Source organism: Purpureocillium lilacinum (genome assembly GCF_023168085.1).
Source record: "Purpureocillium lilacinum CBS 284.36 DNA, scaffold_8, whole genome shotgun sequence".
Classification (NCBI taxonomy): Eukaryota; Fungi; Ascomycota; class Sordariomycetes; order Hypocreales; family Ophiocordycipitaceae; genus Purpureocillium; species Purpureocillium lilacinum.
The window spans coordinates 2,208,685-2,230,303 of record NW_027072118.1 but is presented as its reverse complement, the minus strand read 5'-3'; the positions used below and the strand labels follow the sequence as shown (position 1 = coordinate 2,230,303).

Here is a 21,619-nt window from a genome sequence, read left to right as displayed (position 1 = left end):
GCCCGTCGTCACACAGCCACAGCCTCCGGCGTCACCGACAGACTACCTCGGACTGCCTAAATCGTTTATTAAAATCGTAATTGATCATTGTGTGCTCATCTCCGCGGAACAAGCCATGCGCAAGCGCGAGCAAAGCAACGGCAGGACAGCGACGAACTATACAAATGACACGCAACGCGTGCTAATCCATCCGCTGTCCGGCTCCAGGCAACGCAAATACTAAGAGCAACTCCCTGTTCAATCTTGCCACTGGTCCTCCCAATCCCCGCTACCCGGACGCCAAGTAACCATCAGTCATGCAAAGAGGGGAATCGCCATGTCGCGACAAAGCGCTCAGCTTGTCAAGTCATCCAGGCGCGCAGAATAAAAAACACACTACAGGTTGGGTGCCGTGGCAATCAGGGCCGACATAACTGCAACGCCGCCCAGGGCAACGTATCCGAAAACTTCGGCTGCCTTCCGGAGACGCTTGGCAGGGCGTTCTGCATCGGGCTTGCCGGGTTGCTGCACAGCAGTAACTGCTGAATGCTCCTCTTCTGGCGTCGTAGAGGACAAGTCGGCCAGCTTTCGCTTGCGAGCTGGCTGATCCTTCGGAACGTTCTTGGAGCGCTCTCCATCCGCTTCGAGGAGGTCGTTGATCGCAACGTGAGTGCGCCGAGAGCTTGCTTCATCGACCGCGGCCGCTTTCTTGCTCTGCTCAAACGCGTAGGCCGAGGTGTCATCTACTGGAGAGGGGATAGTATGCTTCGGCTCATCGCCAGTAGGAGGAGTCGTGAGGAACTTGGCACCTGAAGCCAACAAGCCGCTAGTGGGACCCCCGTCGCACGAGTTTCCGGCAGCAGCTGCAAACGCAGGGGTGAGGGGACTCTGTCCTAAGCCATGAGAGGGCTCGACGTCTTCGGAGTTCCACGTCTGACCTGGCCGAGGGACAGGTTGATGAAGCGACAGCGGATGAAGTCTCCTCACGCGGCCAGACTGCGGCGGGGTGATGAATTTGGCCAACCCAGAGTCGAATGCCTGGGTCGATCGGTCCATGGCGTGCATAGTGGTCTCTCTGACGTTGCAAGCGATAGGTGGCAGATGGATGTGATCTGGAACGGGCAGGCTCATTCCGAGAGGAGGTAGGGACATGTCGGACAATGGCAGTGTAGCTGGCATGTAGTCGACCACTTTAAGGTCCTGCGCTGCTGGAAGACCGAGCGAGCTCAAGCCGTTGGCGTCTGACTCAGTAGCTGGCATGTAGTCCTCTTCCTCGAGGTTCTGCGCTGCTTCGAGGTCCTGCGAGCTGAGGCACTCCTGCGAGCTCAAACCGATGGTGCTATACGCTGTAGCGGGCATGTAATCGTCCTCTTCGAGGCTCTGCGCTGCCTCGAGGTCTTGCGAGCTGAAGCCCTTGGCACCAAACTCGAGCGGACCGCGTTCTGCGATGGGAGGCTCGGGCTTGCCAGGCGCCATGTCGTCGCAGCCACATTCGGGGGAGTCATGGCTGGCAGAACTATCTTCTAGTTCCGACGAATGGAGGTCTACAAAGCACTGTTAGCAAGATAAGCTGAGCGAGCCAGGCATTTAACTTACCATGGCTGAGGTCCACTTCACTCGGAGTGTCGAGATCCAGATCATCCTCATCTGCAGACTCTGACATAGATGCGCTGTCATGAAGTTCGTCCAATGCATCGACATCTGTCTGGTGGGGCTCCGGCAGTGGTGAATCTTCGCGGTCTTGCCAGGGGCTATGCGGGTCAGATCCGGGGACGTCGGCTTCATGAATCAGCTCGTTGTGAGCAGCCGTTGTGGCGCTAGTGGCGCCGGGCACCGTTGATGGGGGTCCGTGCTCGGGCACGTACTCATCATCCTCCAAATCACCCGGATTCGCCTCGGTCAAGTCGATAACCTCGCCTCGCTCACTTCTAAAAGTCTTGACGGTCACCGAAGGGCGGAATCCACGCGAAAGCATGATCGCCGCGGTGTTTAAAATGCTCGGATCGTCGTCATCATCATCGCTGGTGTCGTCCTCGTAGTCGCTGTCGTCTGGAACGCGGAAGACAGCAGGCCTTCCCTCGGGTCGTCTAAGAAATATTAGTTAGAGAAATGAACATTCGTAGGGGAACTGGGGGCCTTACTGTTCAGTTCCGAACTTGAAGAGAACCCGCATGGTGCACGGTGGAAATGACTGTGTGCTTCTCACGACAGCGATTCCAAACCTCAGCATATCGTCTTGAGCCAGAGGCTGGGGCATATTTGGGGTAAGGAGGACCCCGTTGAGGTAAGTCCCGTGAAGAGATCCGACGTCAGTGATGAGCACTTGCTGCACTCGTGGGTCAGCTCAGAACTCTTTTTGATCCGGCGGAGGGGGCTGACCTTGTTTGCAACATCAAGCTCAAGCTTCGCATGGTGGCGGGACATGACCGCCGAATCGATCCAGGCGTTGCTCTGTGCTTGTTCGAGGGTTGCATCTCTCTTGCTGGTGCGTCCGATGGCGACAGTGGGATTATCCTTGGTGAGAAACAGACGTCGATCCGTGAAGGCGGTGGACGGGTCGTGCCCGCAGTCGAAAAGCAGCACTTGCGCTGCGAGAGACCCAAGTCAGCGACAACTCGACTGGCTGCGTCTGGGTATCATTTTACCTTCGTCGTCGTATTGAGGAGTCGCCATGGCGACAGGCAATCTGGAGACCAGATACGCGAAGGGTTGATGGTGTTTCGCAGCGAAGGAGGCAGCCGTAATGCGGATTCACGCCCGCATGGACCCCTGTCACAGGCCGCAGCGGGGCTGACTGAGTGTGACGGACGGGACTGTAGTTGAGAGATCGAAGTTCAGGCGAGCCCTGACACGAAGGCAGACGGACGTTTCTATCGCGCCGAGCCGTGAACAAATGAACCTCTTGATCCGCGAAGACTCGAGAGTGAGCGGCACGACGAAGTTGTAGCTGCGAAGTCCGAATGAGGAGGGGCAGAACATGGGACGTGAGGTGTAGCAAGCGGATGACGGGGAGGAGGTGGGGCAGGGGTCAATCGCTGAGTGGTGGGCCACTGTATTAGGCAGACGGCGGCACCTGGCAAGTGGTTGATCTGGGAGCTGGCGGCACGCCTTATCGGAGCTCCTGTGGGGTAAGAGCGAGGTGTGCCCACTGAGGAGTGCGCTGGAGGACTTGGGGTTTCTCAGCAAGCGTGATGCCCACAGTGCAAGTGCTCGCGCCTTGGTTGCCCGAGGTGGCCTCGGAGAAGGACCTACAGACGCGCTGCCCTGCAGCCGAGATGTTTAGGTAGGCAAAATGTACGCGTGCAAAGACAGAGAAGGTTCGAGAAGCGGCAGGAATACTGCGTAGGCGGGAAAGTCCAGACGATCGATCAAACATTGCAGGCTTAGGCTTCATCCATGCTTCGTCCATGAGAGGCAGAGCCAGGCAGCTGCTTGGCAGCGCGTTTCGTCGGACGGAAGACGGCGTAAAGTCCGGTGGTATTGTGGCACGGTCGCACTGTCCACCCCTCCCTCTCCTGCACCGAATATCCGTTCATACCGAGGCGGGCATCTGGGCATTTGGGCCATACACAGCAGTAGGTAGGCATTTCTGATGCCCCCAGCTCAGCCGTACCACCTACAGTTATGCCCGGGCAATGTACCTCAGGTGTCGCAGGCAGCCAGCTGCGGCTGGAAAGGTGCCCAAGGCGCTCGATGCAAGGCGGCGACGGGAGCAGGGCGTTGCAGTTCAACCCAGCCGCTCAGGCAGCCTGGCCGACAGCCGCCACATCACCGAAGAGTCGTCCGCGGCCTGTAAAAGTGCATTGCTACGAGCTGGGTTGCTACAGGAAGCGAGCATTCATTCGTGCCGATAAGGCCGCGGCGAGTGTCTCCGCACGCCCTTCTGTATGGCCGGTATATTTTCGTGTCAGAGCAGTCGTGTCTGGTGACCAAGGAGCCGTCGCACCTCCGGCATAATGGAGGATCCTGGCCCGAGTCCTGACATGTCAAGGACGGGTGTTACCCAGCCATACCGGACAGCCCTGCCTCAGTCATTCTGTGCGGGACGCCGGCTGGCATATTCGCGAGTCGCGACATGCATCTTGCAAGCAGAAGCCATTTTCCTGTGCGAAGTGTAAATACCTAGGTCAGTCACCCGGCCAAGGCCCTGAGCGACAATTTGGGTTGCAATCGGCCGGCGCGTTGGGTCGACTGCTGGCGCCCCCTCCCGCGTCCGAAGTGGGCGCGTCCCGTGAGGCGAGCGCGTAAAGTGGCAATGACGTGTGACGACACGGCGTGAGTGAGGTGAGATGCTGTCATTGGGCGGGGCGAAGAGCGGTCTGCCGATGCGCTTCAGTGGGCTGAGCTGGCCCGCTTCCAAGCTCCCGAGCCCCCCCGCCGCCCGGTTACCTGCCCTTCCAAGTAGTGGTACCCAAGGCAGACGCCGTGCTTGCTTGGGCGCCCAAGTACAGCGGGGTATTCGACGGTGCCCGGCGGGCGCTGGAGCTGCAGGCGGTGCGCTGTACGTAGGGCATCTGCCCCATCAACTTGCCGCCGCCCCGTCTTCCCACCTCCCCTCCACTGAGCCGGCCATGGCACGGATCAGCCAACCCCAGGAAAGTTCGCCGCTATAGCGCACCACTAACCGCGCTAGAGTTGGTCATGCCCGGCCCGTCAGAGGATCGGTAGTGCGGGCACACACGTCAACGCCACCCGCCATGATTTCTTGTCCTCCATGCCCTTCCTCGTCTCCTCGTTTATTTCCCAGCCTTCGTCACCGACATTCCGCCTTCCCACCGCAGAACTTTGCCATCGTTTGGTCCAAGTCGCGACAGCGCACCTCGCCGTTTGTAACCTACTCTGTCTCTCGCCCTCATGGATTTTGCGCCAAACATTGCTTCCTCCGAGTCATCAACGCGCGCGCACTTCATCAAGCTTCGACGAGGACGATTGCGAACACCTTCTTGACCCAGCATCGATTGACCGAATATTTCTCTTACCGCTGAGGCGTTTGCGACTGCGCAGCCCGCACCGCGGCTACATCCAATTTGCCGCAACCCAACATTAGCAACGAAACTGCCTCTTGAGGCTACTTCCCTCTACAGCTCTCGTCGGTGGCAGCGGCCACGCTGCGTAGCGAACAACCATGAACCACGCCAGAGTCAAAGAGCTCAAGGGCACCGCCGGCAAGACGGTGTCCAGAAAGGCGCAAAAGTCTGGCCGCGCGTCGGGCGCATTGACGCCCCAAGGGTCATCGCCTATGGCCTCTCTCCTTACATCGCCTTCTCATTCCGCGGCCCAGAGCCGTGTCACGTCCGACGTCAGCGACGATGATGAGGAGGGTGACTTTGAGTTCGACGACATGGCGTCGAGCATACACTCCAGCGGCTCTGGAGTTGAGGTGTCCCAGGAAGTCGGTGGCTCCTTCGATGTCCAGGCGCTCATGGACAACCTCCAGGACAAGAAGCGCAACAATGGCGAACTACGCGAACAATACCTCCAGGTCTATATCAAATATATCCGGACCCGATACACTCCGGAGACTCACCACTGGCTGGACGATGCTGCGCATGCTCTAACCGACATTTTCCTGAAAGATGCGAACCGTGGCGGTACTGCGAGGGAACGCCTGCTGAGCCTTCAAGCGTACTGTCTGACCATTGGTACCGTGGAAGACATGGATGCGTTCGAGGCCGGAAGCAAAGCTCTGAAGCAGATTTTGAGAGATGACGACGACGAAGAGTGCCAGGTCTACGCCATTTACGCCCTGTGCATGACGGCTCTCTACGGCGGGGGCATGGAAGAAGCAGCCCTGGAGTTGATGGAGTACATGGTCGAAATCGTTGACACCGACGGCGAGAGTGTCGAGGCGCATGACAATGCGGCCGTCGTGTGCGCAGCGATGCAGGGTTGGGCTTTCATTGCCAGCCATGTGGACGATTACTCCGATTATGCCGACACCGCCATGGATGCGTTTGTGGAGCAGCTGGACAGCACCGACATCGAGATTCAGTCGCACGCAGGCAACTGCATTGCACTCATTTACGAGTCATCACGCAACCACGAGGAGGAGACGGGAGAACCGTTTCAACTTCCATACGACCCTCAGCGGCTTGCCGCCAAGCTGAACGAGCTGGCAAAGCTGAGCGCAAAATCGGTGTCGAGAAAGTCCCGCAGAGATCTTCGCCAGAGTCTTCTGTCCGCTGTTACTTCCCTGGAACGAGGCGTCGGGCCATACTACTCAACCGCCCTGTATATCCCGGAGAAGGACTCGTTCGTGCCACCCTCGCTGCGAACCGACGACGGAAGGGCAGAATACGGGTATCGTTGCAAGCTACGGCTCGGAAACCACACGGCCAGAATTGATTCGTGGTCTCTGTTCTCAAGAGCGGAGATGATGAAGATTCTGTTCCGAGGCGGCTTACAAAATCACATTTTCGTGAATCCAGTGGTCACGGAGTGTCTGGAGGACGCAGACTGGTCAGAGACGTATGCTGGCGAGGAGCACGACAGGAAACCGAAACCGTCAACCAAAGCCCGCAAGAGATGAGGGATACCATGGTCGGATACCATGGTCGGCTGGCGATGCGGACGGTCTAGGGTCAGGAGCGTAGGATCGGGCACGAATTCGGCGAAAATGCGAGTTGCACTCTTGCATAACAGTGTTCACTAGTTTGGCACTTGGAGAGACGATAAAGTAGATACTGCCAATAATCTTATACTTCACGTGTAGTTTGTTTTAGGCACTGACAATTATGTGACTCGAATTCCCAGGCGACCATCAGCTAGCCTGAATGCCAAGGGGATTGTCGAAAAAGTCGGAGCGGTCGTACTTTCGCTTGATCGCAGACAGCTTATCGACATTGGGTCCGTAATAAGACTGAAGAGCATTCGTCGAGATGCTCGCGTCCATGTATCCGGCGTATGACGCTGGCCTGTAAGTTGTCAGTTGGTTGGTCGTCCAGGCAGTCAAGCCAGTCCCAACATACCCAACTACCGGCCGGAGATACTTCTCCAGGCGGTCCGCCCACTCGAGGTAGGACTTTTGTTTCTTCTCGTCGGCTGACCCCGTCAGGATGAACTCGAGGTGAGCGTACGCGCGCTCCCGCCACGGAAACGCAGCCTGGTCCGAGGGCCCCGCGATGTTCCACGCGTGCCACTCGCCCCAGCCGGCGGCCTCGTCCGGCAGCTCGGACAGCCTGTCGACGAGCTCTTGGACGGCGGCGCGGGCCAGGGGCTTGTCCTTGGACACGAAGAACGACTTGCTGATGCGGCGGAAGCGCGCCCACGGCTGGGCCGCCGGCGCGTTCGGGTTCTGCGGTGTCTCGCGCCACTTGAACTGCGTGTGGTTGTCGACGGGCGTGAAGGGCTGCTGGACGACGTTCATGGCCAGGGGCGCCAGCTTTGCGACCTCGGCGTCGGGCAGGCAGTCGCTCACGATGTAGCCAAACATGCGCGCGTTGTCCGTGTTGCACCCTCCCGCGATGTGCACCTCGGGCTTGCCTATCGCGAGCAGGCCCGACTGGTTCATAAGCGCCTGGGCCTCGTCGAGGCGGCAGCCGAGGCACCAGCCCAGGACCTCGGTGCGGTTCTTGTACACGTTGATGGAGGTCGTGAGGCGACGGTCCGTCCGCGGCGCCCAGTCGAAGAAGCCCGCCGCCAGGTCGACTCGCGACGCGGCGTCCTCCCACTTGACCTGGACCATGGCGGAGCGTGGGAAGCGGGCGAGGCGCAGCGTCCACTCCACGACGACGCCGTACGAGCCGCCGCCGCCGCCGCGCACCGCCCAGAAGAGGTCGCGGTTCTCTCGCGGCGAGGCCCTCACGGTGCGCCCGTCGGCGAGAACGACGCGCGCGGCCAGCACGTGGTCGACGCCCATGCCCAGCTGCCGCATCTGCATGTTGAAGCCGCCCGCGCCGAGGAAGCCCGAGAGCCCGACCGTCGGGCAGATGCCGCCGGGCCAGTCGCGCCCGTGCTGGCTGAGCGCCGTGTAGAGCGCCCCGAGTCGGATCCCCGCGCCGACGGTGGCCGTCGACTTGTCCGCCGAGACACTCACACGATCGATGTGCGTGATGTCGACGACGAGGGTGCCGTTGAGGGCAGAGTACCCCATGAAGCTGCGACAACCACGTCAAATGTTGCCATCGAGGTAGGGATGTTTCTGGTGCACGTACTGGTGACCTCCGGTGCGCGGGACGGCCTTGATGCCTGCCTTTTTGGCGCAGCTGATGAGAGGAGCAACTTGCGAGGCGTCATCTGCGTAGGCGATGAGCAGTGGCAGCTGGTTGAACCTGATATATCATCTCGTTAGGGTTGTGCCTCTGGCTTGAGAATATTTTGTTTCTCAAGCTCACTGGATTGACTCGCCGATGCGGGCATCCGTGTACGCCTCGTCCTCTGAGGATACAATTCTCGCCTCTGCATCTTTGCCAAAGACGCCGGCAACACAGCTGCGAAGGCTACGCCTCTGCTCTGGCTCAGCACATGCCGTGCCTGCCACCAGCGCGAGGCAGCACGCGCCAAAGAGCTTCATGATGTTATGCGGTAGATGATCTCTCTATACCTCTCAAAGCTCTCGGGATCAGATGCTCGTCTTGATCGAAACAGGTTCACCTTTTAACAGCCTCGAGTTCCAGCGGTGGAGGTCACTGTGGCGCCAGCAAGGCGACTTGCCACTCGCGAAACAAGCAATCTTTGCTCCAAGTATGCCTTGACATCATGTGATTGCTCCGCGATACGAACTGCAATCATTGGGCCGTAGTAGACAGGTTCTCGCGTGGCTGCCATCTGTCGTGCGACATGAGCTGGGAAGGGCCCGCGACGTGGCGGACATCCGGCCAAGCGGCCGACATCCGGCGGAGGACGGCCCTTGAGCCACTCTAAGAGCATGACTCCATTTATACGAGCTAAACGAAATTCTTTTGTATTCTGAATCTACCATCAGTACGGCTGTGAATTGATGGCATTGTGTCGAGATGTGTTGTCGTTCTGGCCGTCACGATTTTGTGCGGGGTTGGTGCCGAAGATCGTGTAAGTGCTGGAAGGTCACGATACTTCATTTCGCACACGCTACCCGGTACCTTGTGGTTTGGCCCTCGCCGTAGTCATTGACAAAAGTCGAACTCAAGGCAGCGTTTGCGCAGATAATATCATTTTTGGAGACTTCGTTTTTTTTCCTGGTCATCCTGTTGTTTGACACCAACGACTGCTTGTCGGCGGTTTGGCCGTGTCTCTGATCCATGACGTACAAGGCTCCTCATAATCGCCTCAAGACACGAATGGCGCTGGTGTGTACGGTGAACCGCTTTCTGACTAGATTTGCGGTGCAAGGCAGGAACAAGGTACTTTCGTGCTTCTGGCCAACGCAAGGGAGACTGGCAGGCGCGTCTTGAAAAATGAAGAATCGCCAACAACTCACGATCCTCAGAAGGAAGCAGGTGGTGAGAGGAGCACGGCTAGACACGAAAAGAGCCTCAGCGAATGCACGTGCGAAGGCTGGACATGGTCCGTATTGGCTGCCTGGTGCGGCGTCGCCTGGAAGTGTTGGGAAGCTGCGGTGTTTGATCTCCTGCTTCGGTGCTTCGGTCAGCCCGGGAGCTGTATGACTGACCGAAAAGACGTGCTCACCACATCTCCATGCCTGTCGTAGATCATCGATGACTTTTTGCGGCCGCTACTTTAAAGCCCGATTGTGCGTAGAAAACGCATCGACCCTGCGCGAGTTGAACGCCAAGGCGTAACCTTCAGCCGGGGACCCTCTCGTCCACAGCCATTTTCCGGGCGGCCACGGAACATCGGGGATGTCTCTCAACGTCACAGTAATCCGGGATGGGATTGTGACACTGATCAGCCACATTACGAGTCAAAGTATAACCGAAGAGTCGGTGACTTGCGTCAATGTCATGTCGGCTGCTGCTGATTCGTACGGCGCACCAAGGTCCACCTCTTCTGGGCGGAGGTTTGTGTCAATCGCTCACGATATATGAATCATGAATGCTGCAATATACCAGAGCTGAAGATCGGGTCTTCATTTCGAGGGAAACAGCCGTTGACGCGGCCTTGCGACGAAGAGTAGATTGTGTGCCCAATACAGCCAGCCGCCTTCAACGAGCCAACAGCTCAGCATGGCGCTACTCACAATCGCTGCTGTCTGGTTGATGGTTCTGGGCGTCCTATTCCTCCATCGGAACCGCCCTCAAATCTCCATCCCAGGCTATAGAGGCCAAGGAGCCCTCGCCTTCCTGAGCGATGCTCACGACTTTGCCACCAAGCCCATTTCCCTGATACACAAGGCGACCCGGCAGTGCGGCGACGTGTTTAGCATCCAGATCCTCTCCGTCTACAATGTCTGGCTCCGAGGAAATGAGCTCAACAAAGTGTACCTTGACACGCGTGAGGATGTGTGGTCATTCGTTGGCGGGATGGTGAGTTCCCTTCCAAGGTACTGGGTGGGATGGACACTGACATGTTGGTAGGGCTTGTTCCTGAACAAAATCATCGACGCCGGGTACTGGGACCACTACAGGACGCTTCTTTCTTCACTCAGTAGATATGTCAGTTGCGGCCCTGCCCAGGCATATGCCACGACCGTGTCGGAGCAAGAGGCTCGCAAGGCGGCCGTCGAGTGGGAACAGAAACAAGACTTTGAGCTCTTCGACAGCGTCTCTCTCCTCGTCCATAAGATCATAGTCCGTTCGCTCATGGGTGACGACTTCTACGAACACAATGCGCTGGAGCTTTTTGACCTTTTGCATGCAATGGAGGCTGACATTGGCAGCCTGCTCTCCTTCATCCTTCCCGATTGGATCCCGCATCCACCTGCCAGGCGTCTGCGAAAGGCCCGTGAGCGCTTCAAGGAGATTTTCCTGGAGCGCTTGCGGGAGAGGGATGTCGCCGACAGGACTGACGCCAGGCCGTTGCAAGACTACGTTGCATTTACCATGGAAGACAAGGCAACAATACCGCTGAAGAATCTCATGCCCAGCCATCACACTATCCTAATGTTTGCCGCACATACAAGCACAGCTGCGAGTATCGCGTGGAACATTGTTGCCGTGAGTGCCTTCCACAGCTGGTTCGTGATTCGCAAGTGGCTGATGCTGGCTTTAGCTCATGAGACATCCGGGTATAATGCGCCAGGTTACAGAAGAGCTACGTGCCGACCCGGAAGGCGAGCACTCGACCCTCTTTCAAGCTTGCATCAAAGAAACGACTCGATACTACTGTGGCATGAAGCTGCTTCGGCTCGCTTGCCAGGACATATGCATCCCAGAAGCAAACATCAACGTTCCAAAGGGAGCCATCGTGTCCATCAGCCCCTTACTAACGCACATGGATCCCGAGAACTACCCCAACGCCGAAGTCTGGGACCCAACCCGCTGGATGGCCGAGTCAGACGACACGCTCGTGTCGACCGAGGACACGGGCGACGGGAGCATCAGCAAGGGGAATGCGGGGGTCAAGTTCTTGCCTTTCGGGGGCGGGAGCCATCGCTGTCCAGGGGAGAAGATGGCCATGATCATGGTCACCCGCGCGGTGGCGACGCTCCTGCGCGAGTACGACTTTGAGTGGGCGAGCCCGGACACGCCGTCCACGACGGACTTTACCGATCTCAACTTTGACAAGGTCGGGACGCCGTGGCTGCGAGGTGGCGTAAGGGTTCGCATCAGGAAGGCCTAGGCGGACGCAGCATGAGGGTTTTCACGATATTTTTTCGTACACGCCCCTGAGTGGGTGACTAGAATCACGCCCGCCAGGGCAAACTCGGGTCCTGCATCAACATCCATTCCGTTCTTTCTCGACCGGGATATTTGAGAGGCGCATGCATCTACACTCGCAGGGTTGTTGCTCATCGGTAGTAGTATTAGGTTAGGTACCAGAAGCGGCCGGCGCATGGCTTGCCATATGCGTTCACGGAGCATCCATGCCGAGTGACTGGAACATTGTATCGTGGCAAATCCCTCACGCCATGTTGCAGCAGTTCACAAGAGGTGCCATTTGCCGTGGCTGGCCGAAAAGAGGCAATTCCCTATACCGTCCCTTGTAGTTTGCCCCTTGCTGCCGAACCGGCTGGCATTGACACTCGTCCAATTCCCACGTTCCCTCGACGCCATTTCATGCAACCCACAAGCTTCTGGAACTCGAGCTCGCAGCAGCGTAACCAAGATCGGCCAGAACGCCATGCAGCCAGCCATCGGCCTCATCCTCGCGGGCGCGGTCCCACGAACGCCAAAGCGCGAGGTGCCGCCGCCCCCGGCTCCTCACTAATCGGCGCCATCGAAGATTTCTATGACCGTTTTGGTGCAGCGGCGGTGGTGCATGTGGTTGGTGGGAGTGGTGAGTGTGGCCAACCTCCCTGGCGTACTACTCTAGCTTCGCAGATGCAGAATGCGCTCCTCCGGCAAGTGTCGGGGGCCGAAAGACAAGCACCGCCGGGGTGAGTAATGCGCCCTCGTGAGCGAGGGAGCTAGACTGGGGACTTCCAGGGTCCTATGTGCTTTTCGGATGTTACGAGAGTCCCTTTTGGGCGGCATAGGTGGGTGAGATGAGAGGGCGTGTTGACCGTCGCGGCCGGCCTTGTGCGCGGCCGAGGGCTGAGCCTGCAGCCACTTTCAATAGAAGCATCGTGCCAGATCGGAAAGAGAAAAAAGCACATCCATTGGGCCCCACGGTGTACGCAACTGCCATTGTAATCGCGAGCAGCGGCCGTCGGGCGAAAGCGTCCGTCGCCGTTGACGGCACATCGTGGTGAGGCTCGTGTAAGTGTACGAAGTATCACCACCACACCTGTCAGCAGCCCAGGGATCCCAAATTCCCAACAGAGTGGGAAGCGTCTTACGTTTGACAGCTCAGCCCTGCAGCAGCGGCGCAGTCAAGGGACCAACCAACGGCCCCCCTCCCACCCAAGTGACAGCGCGCTGGGTGAGGCAAGGCCCTCGACGATGAGCCGCGGAGGGCAGTCCTTTCGGCTCCGGCCGTGGCCGTCGGAGGTGTGGGACCACCCTCCCTCGTCGTGGATCGACAGTTTCACCACGCCTGCCTGCAGCGAGAAACGTGCTGCTGCTTCATAGCTTGCCCTTAGTGTGCAGCCTGGGCCGCGCACGCGACGGTGACGTGCCATGCGTTGCGCGCAGTACGTGGGTAGCGTGGCTGATGGGCTGCGGCTCAACGTTGACGTTGGGTTGCATCGCCAGGTTGCGCGGAGAACGGGCAGGGTGCGAAATTGGCGATGTGGTCAGCATCGGACGGTTTTCATTCCACCATGCAGATGCAAGACGTAGCAGCTTAATCTGCTCCCCAGATTGCAATGCGCCAAGGATCAATGGACAAGAATGGGAGGGTGCGGCGGCCGCATGTGCCACGAGCCTCGACACCATAATGCTATCACGAAGATACGTATGAAGCCGAAGTCAGATAGACGCTTGTGAATTCGAGGCGCTCTATTGAATGCATGGAGAACCCCAAGTCCAAACTCAATGTCCAACGCCGGGCCCTGTATCATGAAGAGGGAATGAAAGAGAGCACCCAACAGGCCTCTAGATGTATGCTCGACGACAGTCCTTTTCTCTACCCACACTGCAGACCAACGTAATGCTCACTCCAAGTCCTCGATGCACTCCCTCAGAATGGAACTAAGCTCTCCAACAAACTCTGGCTGAAAGGCACCATCATGATCGCCGCTGAACGGGATCGACTGGAAGCTCCTAAACTGTGCGGGATCCCACCGCATCGCCCTCTCGCGCATGACCTTCTGGATGAACTTGGCCCCCTCGTGGCCGGCGTATTTGCGATCAACTTCCACGGGCTCGTTCGTGCACTTGATCAAAACGACGTCAAAGTCGGACTTTTCGCCGGGAACAAAGAGTTCCCCAGGCTGCACACCAGCGATGAGGTCCAGCCCACGGTGGATATGCAGCTTGATCTGTCGCAAAAAGTCGCCGACTTCCAGCGACTCGCACTTGTCTCCGAAATCAGAGTCGCAGTCCGAGTCGCAGTCGGACTCGTCGGTCAGGCAGTCGGGTGTAAGAGGCGAGCTGGGTGACATGAGCGGGGAGGAGTGGTCAAAGATGCTCGAAGCACTTGAGCTGATGGAGGTGTTGGAGCTGGCGGCACTCCGCCAAGTGCTGGAGCGACGACCGCGGGCGGTGATGTAATCCTCAAACTCGTCGTGGTCAAACACGGGTGAGGGGGCAGGGTATTCTGGTTCGGCCCCCATGTCCATCTGCAAGCCACCTGCAGATACGGTGCGGTCGAACGTCGCCTTCGCGAACTCGCAATGCTCGTCCGAGCTGGTGAAGTTGGGGAACACCTCAGGATTGGCAGAGTCAATCATGATGACCTTGTAAACCTCCTCGCCAGCAGCCTCAAGCATCTGAGCCATGAACATGGCAATCATGCCGCCCATCGACCATCCTCCCAACAAGTATGGGCCTTCCGGCTGAACATGTCTGATGCCTTGGAGGTAAAACTTGGCGAGGGACTTGAGGCTAGGCGGGTACTTGAAGTGTTCGCCGCCAGAGCAGTGCATTGGGCTGGTGATTCCATACACCGGCCGGTCGTCATCATCGCTGAGAGACTCGAGTCGCAAAAACGGGAGTGCCACCCCGGATATGGCATGAACGAGGAAGAGGGGTGTGAGCTCGGAATATTCGTCGCCCTGAATGAGAGTGATAACCTCCATGGTTCCGGTTCAAGTGGGATGAGCGGAAAAGTGATGGAGGGCCAAGGAGTTTGAAGTCGGCAAGTGACTAACACTCGAGCCACAGAGTCGCCTTCGAGATGGAAACAAGACGAAAATAGCAAGTTCAAAATCGCGTGCGGTCGCAAGAGAGGTGATGTGTGGCCCGGCCAGAACTGTTGAAGCACAGGAAAACGACAGAAGGGAAGAATGACTGACTCGCAGAGCCCAGTCGTGATTGACAGATCCAGTCGTCGAATCGATATCCCTAGTGGCGACCGAAACGTGGAGAGGCACGTTTCAGCCTTTATATCAAAACGTGTCGGCTGTCCTCCGCGGCCACCTGGACGGCTGCCGAAACACTGGCGAGCACATCCTATGTCATGCTACTGGGCAATGGTAACGCCATGCCTCAGCCGCCATGAAAAGTCGCCCCGTAGCATCACGATCAGGTTGCGCCCCGGCCTGGGGACTGACGTCGGTACTTCCGCCTGGAGCCTCTCCGGATCTGGCATCCTTGACTGTGGCTTCGAGGCAGCAGGCAGAGCCTGCCTGCCGCGATGGCAGCGAAACTAGCACAAGACTCGGCTTTCGCCAACGCGAGATCGCGCTCACGAGGGAGAGCGATGGCGCTGGGCCATTCAGAAGCTGGAGGCACACATCTGAGCCGACACGACGTGTGGGCACCTAGATGTGAGGTCGCATGGCCGGCTCCACATGCACCTCGCTCGGTAGATGTGCCTTAAGCGACGGAGACGATGACGATGGCCGGGCGGTCCAAGAATGGAAACCGTTCATCACGGTGACGTGGGGCTATGTGCTCGAGCTGGGTCGTCGGGCGGCGTCCGTCAGGTGACGCAGTGTCTTGAGGTGACACAAGCCACGCTGGGCATTCTCAGTTGGCGTTGTGGTGAGCGCTGATCGCGTTTGAGAGAGCCAAGATCTTGGGCGCAGGCGGAGTCGTGCATGGTCGTTGGGAGCTCTCCGTGAGGCACCGGAGGCGGAGGTCTCTCGGACGGTTAGCGACCAATTTTCCACGGAAGGCTGGCCGGGAGGTCAAGCCTACAAGAAGAGGGCCGCCTCTCGTCATTTCCTCGCTCTTCGCCTTTTCCAATTGCAACGAGGTCGCAGCGAAACGTGGCAGTGGCAAAGCGCGAACCGTCCCGCAGTCCACCACCTTTGGTCTTGTGTCCCTTGATTATCCCTCATTTGGAGCTCTGCCACGCGAACTGAGTAAGTTTCCACGATTCCTCTAGTCCGAATCGGTCCTTGGTCTGTCTTTCCCATGTTTCTCGGGCACTCGTGGTCGTATGGCGCGGCCTCCGATATGCTCTCAACCACGCTTGCCTAGCACGCGGCGGCCACGAGCCGTGACAAGCCGCCACGTGCACCGAACGTGTATTCCCCTGCATTTGCCACTCTCGAAGTTTCCTCCAATGTCTTGAAAATGCTGATCAAAGTGTTGGACCTGAAACAGACGCCAAGATGTGGGCAAAGACGTTTGTTGCCGCTTCCCTGCTGGTTGGCGCCGCGCACGCCGTCCCGGCGGTTGCGCCCACGACTGATCTCGAGGGCCGTACCCACGGCGGAGGTTGGCCTGGCAGCTGGCCCAACCATAGCCGTGCCGTGTACGACTGGCCGCTGGACTGGGATCCTCTTGGCTTCGTGTCCAAGGCCAGTCTCGGCAGCCCGCGGTTCGAGTACAAGGTGTTTGTCGACTGGACTTGGATCAGCCACATCGTAACAACGCCCAAGTGCTACAACCAGTGGGACCCAAGCCTCTGCCTGCACAAGGACCAGGTTTACTGGGATCCCCGCAAGTCCAGCTCGTTCAAGAACTTGACGAGCGTGTACCAGGACCGGACGTGGAAGCCGAACCATTTCTTCATGGAGAACCCAATGCACATCAGATACGGCGCTGATGTGCTGCACATTGGGCCGGTTAGCAGCCGATCCGTCCTGCAGCTGACGGACCTGACCTTCAACGCGTCCCAACTTGGCTTCGCCTACCCCTTCACTGGCATCTTTGGCATGTCTCCCGTGTACAAGGGTGACAAAGGTATGTGCCCAAGACGGCCCCCCTTGTCCGCGTTGCCACTGGCGCTGACTTGTGAGGTATAGCCGACTACCAGTCTGCCTTCTACCAGCAGTGGAAGAACGGCGACTGGCGGAGCGCGTTGACCGGATTCGTGTACTGCTATGAGGAGGGCCGGAAGAATGTTTGCAACGGGCATGACGGCATCCAGACCATGGGTGGCATCCGCCACGATCTCATCGACAGAGGCAAGATCTGGTGGTACAACGTCAAGGTGTATCCTGATGTCAATGAGCTCGCCTTCGTGTACAACCCGGGGATGTACAACTACTGGGGCATCGAGTTAGACGGCCTGAAGATCGGTAAGGAGTGGCAAAAGATTGAGCCAACGTCGAACAAGTCCGGGAAGGGCGCCATCTTCGACCACGCCAGCTATGGCCGCGGCATACCCCTGACTCCGAATGCCTATGCTCGGCTCGCGCAGATCACCCAGGCCAAGCCGGTCGACCTCAAGAACCCGCCAAACAACGGGCCGCAGAAGTTTTTCTCGGTTGACTGCTCCAAGATCGACTCGTTTCCCGCCATCAAGTACAAGTTTGCCGGCCACCGCCGCGAGTGGGAGGTGACTCCCAAGATGTACGTTGAGAAGCTGCAAGACGGCCAGTGCGTGCTCAACGTGCGAGCTCTCGCCAGCGGTGACAGGTTGTAAGTGGTGGCACATCCATTCTGGCATTTTTTGTTCTTCCCTAATGGGTATTCATCACAGCATCGGCAACTTTGGCGAGACCTTTGCCAAGGAAAAGTACATTGTGCTCGATTTTGCGAAGAACCGCGTCGGAATTGCCGACATCAAGTGGTAGGTCATCCACGGGAGCCGCTCACGCGTCCGGGGCCGAGAACTGACGCATTGTAGGCCGCGATCGTAAAAATTGGACGATAGACAAGAATAGATCATGGTCTCGGACGCGCCCTTCGCCGGCGGGAGGAAGGACTCGTCGCCGTAGGCCGTCGAGGCCCAGCAAGCATGAGCCATTGCGCGTGAATTAGCGCCTTAGACCACAAGAATAGAAGACATTGCTTTCACGAGCCGCTGGTTCAACTTGCGTTGAGCGCTCCCAGAGAGTGTTGCCGCAGCCGCAAATGGGTAAACTGAGAAGAGTTGAAGGATGCGCAGACACCGCCCTGGTTTGGCAGGTGGTGCATGATGATTGTGGGAGAGGATGACTCAGGCAGCCGATGCTTGGGGGGACGCTGGGAAATGGCCCCGAGGCACTTCGTAACGTACCCAGGGCAGGCGCGATGCAGCGGTATAAGCGGCCACCACTCCCGGTTCTGTCAGCCACGCAGAACTACTCGGCCTCGGCCTCTGCTGTCTCTACGGTGTGAGAAGCCTTTTTTTTGGTGGCCAACATCACTGCAAGCACTTTTTCTTCCTTCAGGGAGGCAATTCCGAGGACCCTAGAATTGCTTCGTAACATGAGGCGTGACAACTACATAGGCCTGCATCGCCGTCAGACCAATGGTGCACCACAAAGTGCAACGCTCTCGATTTTAAAGTTGTCCTGCAATGAAGCCCAACTACGACGTTTGACACTCCCAGCGTTCCTGGGTCATGTTGTCGCTTCAGACGAAGTAGAATGGCATCCGCAGGCAGCCACGGATTTCTCAGGATGATCGTAGCGCGAAGCGTCATGCTTGCAATGCCGGCCGCGACGGCACTTTTGGATATTTCAGATCTTGCACGTCGCGGTGACGATGGGTTGAGCGCAACGTTCAGGCTCCGATCGAGAGCCGACACCCAACGCAGACGCACCGCCCGGCTTTGCGGTATGCGTTTCGTCCCGCCGGCTTGTGCTAGTCCGACAGGACCTCCGTGTCCTCCGTGGCCAGCCCCCGGCCAGCGGCCCAATGGTGGTATTCGCAGCTGACAACCTCCGCAACTCTTCGGGTCATGCCTCGGCTGGTGCCACCAGGTGGTACGACATGATGCCGTCTGCCGCCTTCAATAACCTGTTGGCGATGATATTTAAACCTGTCCGTCGGGCCAGAATGCAACAAGTGCCCAGGATCAGTTGCTACTCTCGCGTTTCCTCACCAACACATCGCAGGCCGCATTCACATCGCCGTTCATCCCAAAAACGCCATCGCTTTAACCCTCCCAGAATTAAGCAGAAACACATCTCACCATGACGGCCATTGACGCCGAAGTCATGATTTGCGGCGCAGGCATTGGGGGCCTGACCCTGGCTGCAATTTGCAGGCAGCTAGGCATCTCTTACAAGGTTCTGGAGCGGACCGAGACGCTCCAGCCAGTCGGCGCCGGCATCTCCCTTTCACCCAACGCCCTCAGGGTGCTCGACCAACTTGGCGTCTACGAAAAGGTGCTCGAGACTGCGCAGAAGCTGCGCAAGCTCCAGATCTGGCGTAACAACACGCAGTGGAACACCGTCAGCCTTGACAACTTTGAGCCCACCTACGGCTATCCCATTGTCTCGGCCGAGCGACACAACTTTCATAGGCTCCTCTACGCCGCTGCTGGCGAGGACGAGCATGTCGTGCTCAACGCCAAGGTGACTGATGTCATTGATGTCCCTGGCGAGCCTGTGCGAGTCGTCGTGGAGGGCGGTAACGAATACCGCGGGCACGTGGTCGTGGGTGCCGACGGCATCAGGTCGGCCGTCCGGCGCGCTCTTCTCCGGAAGAACGACATGAACAAGGGAAACACCATCCAGTTCACCGGTCGTGTGCACTTCTCCGGCATTACAAGCCCGCTGGAGAATTGCGGCCCGAGTGAGATCGGCGTCGCCAACTGGATGCTCTACGATCAAGCCATCCTCACCACGTGGCCGTGCCAGGATAACCGGCAGTGGTACATTGGCGTCAAGGTATGTCGACAAGGTTCTTCACCGTACCCCCGCTTTGCTCTCAGCTCCGGAGCCATGACCTCCGCGCGAAAGTGGCACATCTCCGGACCAGATGGATCGCGGAGGTTGGTGCCGGAGGTGATGTCGGCGTCCAGTTCAGCCCAGCATCTGAGCCAGCCTTGTGGACACTGTTCTGTTCCCGTCCGGGTCCGCTAAGCTAGGCTGATCGAGTTGCTGAGAGCGTGAAGCAGCGCCTCGACACGTGGGAGCCGCAGATCACAGCTGACGATCCGTGTTTCAGAAAGCGGAGGGAGATGTTGACAAGAACCGATCCGTGTGGGGCTCCATCACGCCGGGAGACATCAAAAAGGTCTACGGGCGAGCCTTCCATCCGTTCGCGGAGGGCAAGCAGTTTGGGAGCAGTAAGCCCTGCCGCTCCGCAAGAGCGTGGCCCTCTGTCGTCATGGCGTCGACGATCGGGGGGGCGCAACTCGAAGCCGAGTGCTGACCGGACATGCAGTTGTCGACAAATCAGAGCGGGTGATTGCCAGCAATGTTTTCCAGGAAGTGGAATTCCCATCCATGTACGATGGGAGAGTCGCGCTTCTCGGCGATGGTAAGACTTGTCCGTTCGAAAACCAAGCGGCAGCGAGAAGGCGAAGGGTGATTGGGGCAAAGGAGCTCAGGACCCTTGTCCCTGGCCCAAGCCCATATGCATGTTGCATGCAGAATACCCATGCTAATTAGTTTACCCTCCAACTACAGCTGCGCACAGCATGACGAGCTTTTTCGGGCAGTAAGTTGCATCCTCTTGGCCCCACCTCTCCGACAGAAACGGGGACTAACACCGCAACGTAGGGGCGGCTGCCAGGCAATCGAGGACGCTGCTGTCCTGGGCAACCTCTTGGCGGAGAACCGAAAGACTCTCGACAAGCCGCACGAGCTCCTCGCAACTTATGCGAAGATTCGGGAGCCGCGAACCAAGGACCTCGCCACGTTCAGCGACAGCTTTGCTATGCTGCACACGGCAAGGTTGCCGTACGGCATGGGCCCGTTCGTACGCTGGTTCCTGTATACGCTGGTGCCGACGTGGTTCTGGATCAGCTACCTGGGCTGGCTCTACCGGTACCAGCCCACCGTCACGGCACTGGGAAACCCGCCCAGCCACGGAAAGAAGAGGCAGTGAAGAGGCGCGGACCCTTGGATCGCAGCTTTAAGCGTAAATCCCTGGGGGAGATGGGGCAGAGCGCCGACGATCTGCCATCAGGATGAGATGGTGGGCTGGCCATGTGGAGGGGGTGCGGTTTCTGATCCAGCTCGCAAAGGCGAGGGCAAAAATAGAGGCGTGTACTCGTTGCCAAGGCGAGCTGGTGAGCATGTTGGGTTGGACGAGTGCGCCCGGGGGCGAGATGGTGTGCCCGGGTCCGTCGCATTGGTGGTCCGTATTGAGTTTTGCCTGCAGTTCGTACCATGTTTCACTATAGGGCACCTGCTATGATTTGACGGTATATCAAGCTTCTTCCATTTGGCTTCCCGAAGCACCGCAGAAGATGACATGCAGGCTGGGTACCTAGTTCCTGTCAGGTCCCGTGTGACCGCCGGCGCAGAGGGCTGGCGAGTTGTCAGCTTCGCAGGAGCCGGGGCTGTTTCAAGTCACAGGCAGAACGGCGATGTTACCGTTGGACGCTGCCTTATCTCGTCGGGACCCTATCGAAGCCTGGTGTGTGTGTCTGGGTGATGTGTGTGTGCCTCGATGCCGAACTGTTTGTCACAGGAACACCGGGACATGCAGGTGCAGCCTCCGGGTCGAGCTCAAACTTACGCTCACGACAAGGCTCCGTGGGAAGGTGCCGAAGCGTCAGGACGAGACACGCAGACGGGACGGGATGGCCAACAGGGTGGTTGCTGGGTGGGTGGGTATGCCACGTTTTCGTGGCTTCGACGGAGGGCCAGGACGGGTGGTCTGCCGGTCGACGAGTTCCATGGGTGGGGGACGGGGACTAAGGGGCAGGGGACTCTGAGGAGTGGGGGAAAGAGGCAGGAGGAACAAGAGGAGGAAGGGCAGAGCAGGAGAATGGGGAAGAG

General features: G+C 58.3%; 7 protein-coding genes across 7 annotated transcripts; 4 read left to right on the top strand and 3 right to left on the bottom strand.

Annotated features, from left to right (window-relative positions):
• Positions 1–375: 375 nt before the first annotated feature.
• PLICBS_010401 (uncharacterized protein) lies at positions 376–2,652 on the bottom strand (the record flags this gene model as incomplete). The annotated part of the gene is made up of 5 exons (XM_018326486.2): positions 376–1,523; positions 1,576–2,066; positions 2,121–2,305; positions 2,359–2,567; positions 2,625–2,652. The coding sequence occupies 5 exons, from the start codon at positions 2,650–2,652 to the stop codon at positions 376–378; spliced, it is 2,061 nt and encodes a 686-aa protein (XP_018174805.1).
• Positions 2,653–5,104: 2,452 nt separating this feature from the next.
• PLICBS_010400 (uncharacterized protein) lies at positions 5,105–6,508 on the top strand (the record flags this gene model as incomplete). The annotated part of the gene is made up of 1 exon (XM_018326487.1): positions 5,105–6,508. The coding sequence occupies one exon, from the start codon at positions 5,105–5,107 to the stop codon at positions 6,506–6,508; it is 1,404 nt and encodes a 467-aa protein (XP_018174806.1).
• Positions 6,509–6,739: 231 nt separating this feature from the next.
• On the bottom strand, positions 6,740–8,491 carry PLICBS_010399 (uncharacterized protein; the record flags this gene model as incomplete). Its single annotated transcript, XM_018326488.2, has 4 exons — positions 6,740–6,893; positions 6,948–8,075; positions 8,133–8,249; positions 8,313–8,491. 4 exons carry the CDS (start codon positions 8,489–8,491, stop codon positions 6,740–6,742), a joined length of 1,578 nt encoding a protein of 525 aa, XP_018174807.2.
• A 1,591-nt stretch (positions 8,492–10,082) lies between these two features.
• PLICBS_010398 (uncharacterized protein) lies at positions 10,083–11,637 on the top strand (the record flags this gene model as incomplete). Its single annotated transcript, XM_018326489.2, has 3 exons — positions 10,083–10,382; positions 10,434–11,012; positions 11,068–11,637. 3 exons carry the CDS (start codon positions 10,083–10,085, stop codon positions 11,635–11,637), a joined length of 1,449 nt encoding a protein of 482 aa, XP_018174808.2.
• A 1,915-nt stretch (positions 11,638–13,552) lies between these two features.
• Positions 13,553–14,638, bottom strand: PLICBS_010397 (uncharacterized protein; the record flags this gene model as incomplete). Its single annotated transcript, XM_018326490.2, has 1 exon — positions 13,553–14,638. One exon carries the CDS (start codon positions 14,636–14,638, stop codon positions 13,553–13,555), a length of 1,086 nt encoding a protein of 361 aa, XP_018174809.1.
• A 1,482-nt stretch (positions 14,639–16,120) lies between these two features.
• PLICBS_010396 (uncharacterized protein) lies at positions 16,121–17,596 on the top strand (the record flags this gene model as incomplete). The annotated part of the gene is made up of 4 exons (XM_018326491.2): positions 16,121–16,694; positions 16,757–17,375; positions 17,437–17,526; positions 17,584–17,596. The coding sequence occupies 4 exons, from the start codon at positions 16,121–16,123 to the stop codon at positions 17,594–17,596; spliced, it is 1,296 nt and encodes a 431-aa protein (XP_018174810.2).
• A 1,260-nt stretch (positions 17,597–18,856) lies between these two features.
• Positions 18,857–20,720, top strand: PLICBS_010395 (uncharacterized protein; the record flags this gene model as incomplete). The annotated part of the gene is made up of 5 exons (XM_018326492.2): positions 18,857–19,555; positions 19,836–19,956; positions 20,055–20,150; positions 20,300–20,330; positions 20,393–20,720. The coding sequence occupies 5 exons, from the start codon at positions 18,857–18,859 to the stop codon at positions 20,718–20,720; spliced, it is 1,275 nt and encodes a 424-aa protein (XP_018174811.2).
• Between the last annotated feature and the right edge of the window lie 899 nt (positions 20,721–21,619).